Raw genomic sequence first — 12066 nt, 5'->3', positions numbered from 1 at the left:
GCGCCAGCGCTGAGGGAGGCACCTGCCCTGGGCGGGCTAGGCTTCATCCTAGCGAGCTGCCTGCTCACCACCAAAACCCCGGGCACAGCAGCACCCGAGGATTTAAAAAAAAACAAAGCAAAACCAGCCGAATGGAGCATCGCACCTGTCTGGCTGAGGAGATCTCACTGAGACCCCACGAGAGGCCCACCGTGAAGCCAGCAAGGCCGTGCTCTGGCACAGCAGCTCCGTGAATCCCCTCACGCCCTCCTGAACCAGGTACAAACACTCTCTTCCTCCTCAGCCAGGAGAGGGGTCTGGTTTTATCATCACCTCTGATTTACTGCCCAAAATAGTTATCCTTGAGGCACTGTAAGATCAGCGTTACTCGTGCCTTGCTCTGCTTCTCGGAGCTCCCAAATGTACCAAATTTTCCACAGAAAATGCATGGCAGGTCAGCTAGATGGGTATTTCCAATGTATGGGAAGGCCTCCCTAGATATAACTGACCATGCCAACACCCAAACCCCACAGCATTAAAAGCAGTGATTTTCAGTCTGTGGCCCATGAGTCTAGGTAAAAAAAAACCCCATAGCATTTAAATGTCTTATTCAGGGCTCTGTGCTGTCACTGTACAGTTCTAAAGAGCTGAAAAAAACCCATTCACATAAAGGCTCTGTAACTCCACAAGCCCCAGCAATTTCTGCCTGCTCCTTCCTTCTTTGCCATCTAATCACAAGAACAGACTAATTCCTATTCTTGTGCCCTATTATACATAAAGCCTGTAAAAAGAATGTACAAGACTTCTATGGCATTTACCATGTGCTTGGTTCAGGTACACCAATGTAGTGCTTGTGCAGCAGAGTAGAGGAAGCATCTGCTTATGTCTGAAGTGATCAAAGTTGGGAGAAAACTGCTTGGTTTTAAAAATACAAATGGCATGCTTCTGGAGGTTAAAGCAAAGTCAGCAGGGGTCTTGGTTACTGAAGAATCAACACAGCAGAATGTCTTGTCAAGAGAAATGCACTTGTAAAATAACAGATATAAACTTTGACAATGAACTTGCTTCAGAAAAATCTTCTGATTTTCTATCTTCTTAGCACTAGAATTCTGCCAAAGCTAACATACTCATTTTATTCTGTAAATGAATCCTGTTGAAATTTGGTTGTTTGCTTGTTTCTGGGGTTTTGTTTTTTGGTTTTCTTTTTTTAGAATCTTACCTGAAAGCCACAGCAAGACAGATTTTTCCTGCATAACAATAGTCTATAGTCTGTCACTCCCAATGGAACTCACATCTACAGTGTAAATAAATCCATCTTTCCTCAATCCCCATTTTACTAGCCCATCTTCCCATCCACACAATTATATGCAGAATCTTCTACTTCTGAGAGTAAAGCTTAGGCTAAAAGCCATCAGAGCCCTGTAGACCTTTCCCCATAATGACCCTCCCAGACTGCCTGGCTACAGTCCCAAGCCCTCAGGAAAAACTACATTTTCAAATGAGACATAAGGGACCAGTGTAACTTTTTCTAACACAGAAAAACTGTGTTCATTTTATAGTTTTCTTAGAAAAATGTAACATTTCAAGTTCTGTTACGACAAGCAGCTGAAGGCAAAAGGATATTTCAAGGCACAAAGGCACTACATTCAACAGTCATTTTAAGTATCCTGGAGGACATTCAACTTGTGTAAAAGCATCAGTTAACAAATCCCAATACCAGATACTGGGAGCACAAGAAGTTAAATAATGCCATCAAAACCAGCTCTTGGGAACTCCTAGATGTTTCCTGGAAATATATCTGCATAAAATCAGGCTACACTGTATTGTTTTAGGGCAGTCCATAAGCCTTTTAAAGATTGCTTGTCCAGGAGTACTTTAAGTGGCTCTCTTATAAAGAAGAGGAAGCACAATTGAAGACTGGATGACTGCAGAAAGTGCTTCCAGTCACACGTACAGAGGAGGGATTTAGGGGGAGGGAAGAAAGGAGAGTACTGGGATTACACAGTGCTTAACATGACACCTCCAAGATCTCCTGGACTTACTGCAGAACCCATCTGCCTAACCTTTAGGTAGGCAAAAGAAATATCAGATCTCCTGTTTTCCCAGTAGCAGGTGCTGCTCAGTGGGAAGAGTGCAAGGCTTGGCTGGGCAAGGGCAGTGTCTGTCCTGGGCTGCTGGGTGCCTCAGTACGGCGGCTGGGCTGCCTTGCTTGAGGAAGGCCACTGTGGAGGCGCGTCTGGCTGATCAATGGGCTCGTAGGTGCTCTGGTCCCGGCCTGCACCGGTGACACCTGAATGGAGATGGAAGAGAACAAGCTTGGGACAAAGGCAAAAGCACAAGAATTGAATGTTCTAGAAGAAACTGTACAGCAGCTCAAGAGCACACATTTTACCAGCTCCCAGCACCTGTGGTCTGTGATCCTCACTAAACAGGCAGGAGGTAAGAAAAGTCATTCATCCAACACGCCTGTTCTTTCCTTGAGAATCACTCTCTTAGTAGCCACACGGCTGTGGCTAAAAAAGCAAGACCCACAATACCCCACAGCAGCACAACAGGTTCCTGTAACAGTGTATTTCAGCAAGATAAAATATATGAGAACTCAGGGAAAAATGAACAGAGAGAGCCAGAAGCTGCAGGAACTGTGGCTAGCTGACAGCATAGATTTAAAGGAACGATACATCCATGAACCACTCTTCCCAAAAACGCAGCTATGCCTCAAGTGTGGCACAAATTTGAGTTCAACAGTGCTCCTAACTGCACTATGAACAATTTGTCTGTGCAAAATCATGTTACTGTCCAGGGGATGAGCAGGAAGGAGGCAGAGAATGTCCATGGACAGCTCTTTATCTATGGGCCAGGCATTTGCCATGGGGAGAAAGCAATCTGAATCACAGATAGCCACCAGACTATGAGGGATTTGTTCTAAGCAGCAAGGATGCTCCCAGGCAACAAAGAGGAACTTAGTATAGAAGGAAAACAAGACAGAAAAGGCCAGGAAAATTTCAACACTGCTGGGTTCAAAAGAAAATGCCAGATAGCAGGAAAATAAGAGTAATTTTGTCAAGCACATTCATCACAAAGCAACACACAGTATTGAAAATCTTGTAAGAAAGACAGTTCAGGAGAGGATATGAAACTACAAAGTGTCTTAATTCCCACCTGTGCCTGAGAGGAGACTCTCAGTTTGGGACAGTGTGGTTGAAAAGAAGTGTGCCAAATTCCTAGCAAAGAGATTAACTCCTCAATTATACCAATACTTTCTATACACATGTTGAATCCTAATGACAAGCACAGTGAGCAGTTAATAAAAACTGACACAAAAAAGGCACTGCAGGTGACTCACATGCCTCCTGACCCAGGTAAGACATATCCATCTGGATTTTCACAAGTAGCTGGCAGAGATGACATCCACACTCCACTAAGCAGAGAGGTGCAAATACCACACAGTGCCCTAAGCCATGGTTTCTTTCCATGGCTTCTCCTCCTCTTTTCACAGGAGTGTGATCTTTGCTACCACCAAAGCAGAATAAGAGACAGCTTCCAGACACTGTAATGCAGGTACACCATCTTTTGTCCTGCATAGCCTTCTTAGGATGACAAACAGAACTGTGACAGGCTGCAGGTTTTGCCAGCATGAATTCAAACAACAATCCCTGGCAAACAATCAATCCCTGGCAGCTGCCAAGGCATGAACTAGTACCAGGAATGCTTGGGAAAGCTGACCAAGAGCCAGAACATCTAGCCACAGTCCATCCTCTCTGGCAAATCTTCCACGTTATCATTTTCAAATACAACCGGAGAAAAATTAAATGTCTCAAAGCTAACTCCCATCAGGTAAACATTAGTCCCATTTTCCATGTGAGGAACAAAGTCCAAAGCAATCAAGGTAAATAGGACATGTGTGGCCCACATGGAGTTAGAAATCCAGCTTTATTTTCCCCTTGTTCATAATCCAGCCAGAGGAAATACTGCCTCTGCTTTCCCCCAGAAGGAAAAAAAAAAAGGGTTGACAAAGAAAGGACACCCAAAAGTTTCCAACAAACACACACAAAGGCAGGAGGAAGGAAGGAAGATGAAGGAGGGAAGGAAGCAGGAAGAGAGGAGGAAGAAGAGAGGAAAAGCCTCTCAACATCATTGTGGGCAAAATGGCTGTCAAAAACTTCAGTTCTGCAAGGGAAGGGAGGAAGAATATAAATTTAAGGCCAAAGACACGCCAGAATGACAAAATGGGATAACAAACATGAGCAAGACACCCTGTTTGCCTGGAATGGAGGGCAGTATCCAGTTGCACAGAGCTCAGGCTGAAGGGTCCCAAGTGCAAGGCAGTCCTGAGGAGGTGGCCCACACTGACATGGAAGCAGAAAAAGCATCCTACCTATGTTAAAGGTGAGCTCTCCTCCACGCTCCTGATACATTCGATACACCAAATAGCAGGACACGGGTTTGAGGAGGAGACTGAAGATGGCCATGCCTATACTGAAACGCTTCGCATCACTGAGGAAGTCGTGTGAAGGGTAGAAGATGGAGATGTGAATGATGTCTGTGAGGACTGTGAACAGCAGGCCAGTCAAGAACTGGAAACAAGGACAGAGAATGGGACATGAACAGAACAAGGGTTTAACCACTGACAGTAACAGTCAATATCTGTTTCCTGTGAATCTGTGTTGCACAATCATCCTTCACCCCAGTATCACACAGCACTCTTGGTACAGCCCCAGGCAGACAGATACTCCTAGATGAATGATCTTGTATTTCATATCTTTTCCTGTCAGGTATCTTCTCATAATATATTCTAGAATTGTTTATTCTTGTTTGCCAATCTATTCAATGTTCAGAAAAGGGTTTTACAGAGCCCCTCCAACTAAAGCATATTAAACACTTTGAGTCCTCATCTGGCATTACAAGTTACAATAGCAGGTAAAAAAAGGAAGAATCAAATATGTCTCATCTCTGAGAAGAAAAATAATTGACAGTGAATGCTTCTCACCATGGTTTACAGAGTTCATAGATTTATATGCTTTCTTTAAAAAAACCCAAACCCACCCAAACAGGGAACTTCTGTATTGGGAACAGCTGAAAATCATCACTAGCTCAAAGACTCTGCCCTCCACCCTCTTCCTGAGCAGCCTGGGGGAGACCAGTACTCTTACACTCACCATCGTTATGGCATCAAGGGAATCTCGCTGCACAATGGCCCAGATCCCCACTGCAAGGACACTGAAATTTCCCCAGGCATAGGAGAGTGGCAACATGTAATTCATGCTTCCCCTGCCAAATGAGACAAAAAATCCAGCTCACATTCACAATAAGCCTGCAACAGTTTGGTTTCATCCCTGTTCCCATACAACCACCTCACTCTTAGATTTAGGATCTTTTTGCACACAGGCACAAACAGGGAGTGCTTATTCCCAGGGAACATCCCATTCCTAGTTTGAAGGAATACCCTCTTTTCCCCCAGGCCAGACACTAATCACTCACCACACTGTGAGCAGCCAATGTACCAGAATGATAGCCTATGAAAAAAAAACAAAAAAACAAAGAAACAGGAAGACAGGTTAGCATGTTGGGAGAACTCTGGGAGGATCAATGTGAAATGGCACCATCTTGTTCCCAAGGGATGGGTGGAAGAGTTGCTTGGGCCCATGAACTAGTGCAGAAAGATGGTGAAGCAATTGGGACAGTGAAGACAAAGCTATTTTTCTCCACATCTGTTGCTGAGTATGTCCTGTGGTGCTACACTGTAGTCATTCACTCTTCTTGTCATCTCTGTCAACATCTGATTCAGGGACCACTTAGCCTTTTCGAAATGGGTTATTAATTTTGGAACTCCAGAAGAGTTTGCACAGAAAGCCAGGCAATCTGATTAATGCTGTGCTAGCATAGTTTATACATGAAAAATCTGGCATCCCATCACCAAAAAGCCTATGGATAGCCATGCCTACAGCTCCCAGAAATTCCCTTCAGTCCTCAGCAAATCCTTCTTTTACCTCCTTCCAGTCTGTTCAGAGCAGCGGTCCAAACTCACTGCAGTATTAACAGACCTGAAGGCTTCTTCCAGGACTCTGTGAACCTGATCCTGCCAGAGCACACAGCTCTTTTCACTCCCAGTGAAGCCACTAGATCCAATTGCCAGCAGTGCCCTGAGTAGCAATAAGATAAAGCTGTCACGAATTCTGTACTTTGCAAGTGTCCTTAATGAGCCTGGTCCTTGTGCTTAATGGGACAAATCCACAAAGAAAGGATCATAATGTAACAAGTGATACAAGGATTCTCTTCACCACCACTTGCCGTTTTTGTAACCAAGGAAACATACCCTACATGTTTATTCAGAGAGCAAATGGGAACACCAATATATCACTTCAGGCTTTTTCTACATCTATAGCCTGCTGGTCACTCCAGCAAAGTGAGATCACTCATATTTGCTCTCTAAACTTTTCTGAAAGCAGGAATATGGAAGACAGGCTCTATTAACAGCCTCACTAAAGAAAGGCTGAAGCCTGGACGTATCAGAGGATCCATGGGATACAGGCGCACTTTCATTTTTTCCTAGCTGTGAGAAAGGCTTCAAATTGGCATTTCTGCTGACCTTGGTATTAAAAACACCAAACCCACATTACACAAACCCCTCTCAAGCACACTCCCCCCCCCCCCACCCCCGCCAAAGGAAAAGAAAGAAAATTGGGAAATGGGTACACAGCAGAAGAATAAGTTACTCAGTGGACACAGGAAAGCTGTATGCAGATAGGAGCATTAAGACACAAAAAAGAAATTAAGATCTACTGACAGCCTGCTAGATTCCTTGACTTAAAACAACTCTCTATGCTCTAACTTAAAACAAAACTAGTTGCTGGAGAAGAGAGTGAAACTGTGACATAAATGAAGCATAATCAGGAAAGCACAGGGGTGTTCCAGCTGCTGTGGCTCACACTGCTCTGCCGGGACACCACAATGCAAATGACTTCCTGCTCTTCCTTCACTGCAGTGCCCCATCACAGCTGCTGAGCACTCACTAGACTTTGCTGTAACTTCCAACACCATTGAGATAGATTTTTACTAATTCATTTTTTAATTGTTCATGAAAGCTAACAAAATGCTTCACTACCCTTCATGCTTCCCCTTCTCCCAAATTGTACCACAGACACACTGGAAAGCCTGCTAATCAGTAAAATACAATATGTTCCTGGATAAGAATGGAGACATGTAAATAGTGTTTACTCAAGAGACTATCACAACATCAGGAAAATTCTTAATTTGGTAGTATTTAATTGCATGTTACATACCTGCAAGATCCCTCAAGGCTCACCAGTTAACATAATTAGGCAGGGTGGGTTTTTTTAAAGCTGTCCAGATCAATACTGCAGTTACTAAATGATGAAGTATATTTGGTCATCAGCATAAAGTCAGGTAAACTAGGGCTTATACTATGAATGACTGCTGAAATAAAACCAAGATATTCCCTTTTTAGTTATTAGTCCAATTTACCTGACAGTTCTTCAGCACTCTATGGAATTGGCTGGTGGTGTTGGTATGCTTTAACACAGAAAATATGGTGTTAATGAAAAACTACAAGTTACTGTGTGAGATTAATTAATGTGCAGGCAGTCTTCTGATAAGACAGCAGAAGAATTTAAAATGTTTCCATCTATCCAAGGACTTAAGTCTGTAGCTAAGACAGACATACATTTCTTCTTTTGAGAAAATAACTCCAAAGTTATTGATGAACTAGTGGTGAGAGCAGAAAATAAGAAAGGTGGGTCCTTTGTCTTCATCTCTTCTGGGGAAAAAGGATGGCTATGTAATTAAAAGCATCCCATTGGAAACTGGGGAGAGCTAGGGAGAATTCCTACCTCCTTTGCAAATCCCAGCATGTGATGGAACTAATTGCCAAGCATAAAAAGAGCCTAGGTCTGCCAGGTTCTCATTAGATGGAAACTCTTTGGAACAGGAACTCCTTTAAACACGCTTCAGCACAGAGCTTAGCACAAGATTGAATTTTGACCAAGTTAAAAATTAAACAGTTCCAAATTAAAATTATATTCTTGTTATATCTAAATTTCTGTTTTATAGTGAGCTCACCTACTCTATGACATTCACCTGAGAACACACAATACCAAAATATGAATCTGAGTGGCCACCTGTGAGGATGCTCCTCATTATTATAACAGTGATAATAATGAGAGTGCTTAAGCAGTGGGACAGGCTATCCAATGGGGCTGACATGGCTCTGTTCTTATTTTAAAACTCAGCTGATTTTTGAGTTGAGCTATTTGATCTAACTTTCCAGTTTGCCTTGCTTTGAGTAGGAGGTTTAATCACATGGCATACAGACATCTCTATTATTCCTTGATTCTGTGACTTGGCATTTAAAAATGCCTAAGCACAAAATATGTGTTTCCAGGCACATGGATTGTAGGGCATTGTCCAGGCTTGATCAAAGTCAAACGTTGTATTTCAAGGCTCTGCATGATTATTTCAATAATCATAGCTGTCAAGCTGTCATGGCAAAAGTATGGCTGTGCTGCTTCCCCCATGTTTTGCTGAGCATGGCTGTAAAAACCGAGCCAGTAGATCCTGTTCAATGAGCATGTTCCCCACCCACTCCAGGGCAAAGCCTGCTACCTTAATTTTATAGCTCTGCAAGCAGCTTAAAGAGAGACCCCAAGGCTATGATACTGCTACATTCTGGCACAAGCAGAGCTCAGTCATGCAGCTTTCTTTGAACTACTTCTATCACAAGGTTCATCTTTATAATCTCACAGAACCAGTAAGCAGATCATGCCAATGAATAGCAGCAGTGTGTGTTATTTCCAAGCCCCTTCCGAGTAAGAATCTTCCCCACCTTTTGTGGTATTTTACAGGGAATCAGGCCCTAACTCAGGAACAGAATGAAGTGTAGGTACAACTATTAACTCCTGATTCCTGTCTTTGCAGCTCAGAGCAGAAGTGACAAACTTGACAACCAGGAATTTCTTAATGCTTAGAACAGTTTGCCCAGGACAAACTCACACTTAGCTAGCAAGAGATTGGGGAATGGTTGTCTGAAAAAAGAGAAGAAAGGCAACATTTTAGTTTTCTTGTCTTTGTGACTCATTCATTGAAAAAGGCAGTATTTTTCAGCTCTCCTATCTCCATTTCCCATGGCAGAACATGTATTTCGTGTTGGCAAACTTTTTAATTAAGATGTCCTTAGTTTTCACTGTTGTTTTATCATGGAAAAAAAAATCATCAAACCAAGTTAAAAAACAAAGCAGAAGGCAAGATCTTTTAATCTTCCTAGTGCCCTGGGAATCACACAGTAGTCCAAACTTGTCAGAGCAAAGTATCAGCTAGTTTCCAGAATGTAATATAATCCACAAGCTGGGTCTTGAAAAATCCATTTGCTTACTTGCCTCTAACAAGGGAAGTTGCTTTTCTTGGTGAACTAGTAAGAGGGGTATTCATCATTATATGAACACCAATCTTTAATACAGCCACATGAAAGCTGTCCTGTACAAAGCTGAATTAATAATGGTAGCTGAGATAATACTATTCTCCCATCCAACCCATAGGCAGCCTGGTCCAAGGCCAGTGCTCACAGCTTAACAAATCACCAGCAAAAAAAAAAGCCCGGATATGATCTGTGATGCTTTCAGTCTCTGGGCAAAGCTTTGATCAAAGAAAGCACCTGAACCATTCTGAATTAAATGAAATCACAAAGTAGTGAAGCTGGGAAAGGACACAAACACCTAGAAATCTCAGGGCTCTGAAAATGTGAAAGAAAAAAAATAGAGGAAAATGTCATGTGTCTGGTAGCACAGAAGACATCAGAATCAAACATCAACATCAAAAACAAACAAAGTGTGATTTTAACATCCACTGGCTTGTCAGCAAGGAAGTGCTTCTTCCAAAAGTGAAAAATGTTACATTACTGGTTAAGTCTCTTATATCTCCTTTCTCTGGTTATCAGATATTCACTGAAATTTCCAAAGTGCCCACAAGTGGAGCCTGCCCTCCCCAGCAGAAAAGAAATTGCAGTTATGTATCAGATGATAAGCTCCAAGTAAGTGGACTTATTTTTCTAAGATACTTTGCCTGACAAGCAAATCTTTGTCTCCTCAGGATCTTGTGCAGTGTTTATCTTGGCTTAGTTCTGGTCAGCTGAGCTAGAAACCTCCATGGTCACTAGTTAATAGCCAGCTGTTGTCTCTGCACAGTCCTTGGCCACTTTAGCAATATCCCTGAAGGAGGGGCAAACTTTGAAGTCATCACCTGGTGGGTTTAACCAAGAATCATAGAATACACTGAGTTGGAAGGGACCCATCAGGATCACCAACTCCTGGCGCTGCACAAGACACCCCAAGAATTCCAGCCTGTGCTCCTGGAACTCAGGCAGGCTTGATGCTGTGACCATTGCCCTGGGGAGCCTGTTCAGTGCCTGATCACCCTCTGGGGAAAACGTTTTCCTGATAGCCAACCTAAACCTCCCCCCGACTCGGATTCCTGGCGTTCAGAACTTCCGCAGCTTTTGCGCATGTGATAAAAAAGTAGAAACTTCAGTTTTTCCTGAGGAGGGCTCCGCAGCTCCGAGCAGGGCCTCAGCCAGGATCTGGAGCAGGCATACGGCTGGAGAACATGCGAGAGGAGAAGGACACAGGGAGGGCCGATCCGAGTGCCCGCGGCTCAACCCGCCCCAGCCGCCCCCCCGGCCCCGCTGCCCAGCCCCGGGGGCAGGGGAAGCCCCTACCTTGAGGCTGACGGCCGGCAGCTCCATGGCAGCAGCCCCGGGACCGCCGGCGGGGCGGCTCAGTGGGGCAGGGCCAGGCTCGGGGCCGGCGAGGGGCGGAGGGAGCCGGGACACCGCCCCCGGCCCCGCCCGATCCCCGGCCCCGCCCGGCCCCCGGCCCGCCCGGCCCGCGCCCCCGGGCACGGCGGTTCTGGGCCCTTGGCAGAGTTCGCTGAGCGGCAGCTGGTTGGGCTGGCTCCGGCGGAGGAGGCGGTCCGGGTGCTCTGCCTACCTGATGTGAACCGCACGGCTTCTGATCTCGTTAATGCCTCGAAGGCGGGTGCCACGAGGATGGTGCCAGACTCTTCTCAGTGGTACTCAGTCACAGGACGGTGGGCATAAACCGAAACACCAGAAGTTCCAGCTCAACAAGGGAAAGAACTTTATTTTGAGGCTGGCAGAGCACTGGGACAGGCTGCCTGAGAAGGGCATGGAGTCCCTCTGGAGACATTCCAAACCCAACTGGACGCGTTCCTGTGTCACCTGGTCCAGGTGGACCTGCCTTGGCAGGGGAAGGGAGTGACAGGGAGCTAGACTAGCTCCAGAGGCCCCTTCCAACCCTAACAATTCTGTGATTTTGTTTCAAAAGCCACTGTTAAGTTAAAAATATGCATATATCAGTTTCTTGGCTGCAAACACCCAGCCAAAATGTGCACAGATCAGTTTGTTGGCTCCAAAAAGCCAGCCAAACTCTTCCTTCTGCTTGCACATGCAATGTAGTGAGACAAGGTTGGACATTATACTTTGATTGTAATCAGTGTCTGGGAAAGCTAATGGGTGCAAAGGACTTAGCAGCTTTCTGCAGGAAGAGAGTTTTTGTGCATATATCAGTGGTGTGACCAAAAAGTAAGGAGTGACAAAGAAACTGTTGATAGACACCAATAAAAAGGTTATTTTAAGGTACTAACTGTGCTCAACTATGTCACCCAACAGCTAAGTCAAGTTAAGGTCAGTCTTAGGGGTTGAACCAGGTAGCTAGGATGGCTGGCAGGTACTTAGTTGCTTCCTTTGGCCCTGGATTTTTCCCTAGAACTAGATGACTGAACCCTTTGCCTAAAATCTTGGTGCAAACAACAAGTTCTTCATTTCTTATTCCAAAAGAAATCTGGTTTCATTTTAGAGCTAGAGAAGTTGGTAAGTGACCAGTTCAACCCTACACAGTTCAGCTATAACTTACCATTTCCTGTGCAGTTCATACCAGCAGCCTTCTCCCCAAGTCTAGCAAATGAAATAACAGAACCCAGAGGTCAAGATGACATTTCTCAAACCCTCCTATCCTTGCCTGATGTGTGCTGTCTGCAGTGCAAGGCTGCAATGTCTTACTA

The 12066-nt window shown here is 44.5% G+C and overlaps 2 protein-coding genes across 4 annotated transcripts in view; one reads left to right on the top strand and one right to left on the bottom strand.

The window, feature by feature from the left end:
- Positions 1-169: 169 nt before the first annotated feature.
- Positions 170-12066, top strand: part of MAD2L2 (mitotic arrest deficient 2 like 2) — a 38800-nt gene continuing 26903 nt past the window's right edge. The window contains exons 1-2 of one of the 2 annotated variants that reach the window (XM_053962767.1): positions 175-258; positions 9926-10018. The gene's annotated coding sequence lies outside the window, so the exon portion shown is untranslated. Of the gene's footprint in view, positions 259-9925; positions 10019-12066 lie in introns of both variants that reach the window. The other variant, XM_053962769.1, reaches the window with a different exon arrangement.
- AGTRAP (angiotensin II receptor associated protein) lies at positions 1499-10844 on the bottom strand. Of its 2 annotated transcripts, XM_053962771.1 has the most exons (5): positions 10703-10844; positions 5458-5492; positions 5136-5247; positions 4355-4553; positions 1499-2269 (listed from the first exon to the last, which is right to left on the bottom strand). In XM_053962771.1, exons 1-5 carry the CDS (start codon positions 10727-10729, stop codon positions 2163-2165), a joined length of 480 nt encoding a protein of 159 aa, XP_053818746.1. In that variant the 5' UTR covers positions 10730-10844; the 3' UTR covers positions 1499-2162. The 2 variants fall into 2 exon arrangements, with proteins under 2 accessions (XP_053818746.1, XP_053818747.1); XM_053962772.1 differs by lacking the exon at positions 5458-5492 and having other exon boundaries at positions 10703-10842.

Source organism: Vidua chalybeata, chromosome 22 (assembly GCF_026979565.1).
Source record: "Vidua chalybeata isolate OUT-0048 chromosome 22, bVidCha1 merged haplotype, whole genome shotgun sequence".
Classification (NCBI taxonomy): Eukaryota; Metazoa; Chordata; class Aves; order Passeriformes; family Viduidae; genus Vidua; species Vidua chalybeata.
This window is presented reverse-complemented; position numbering and strand designations above follow the sequence as displayed.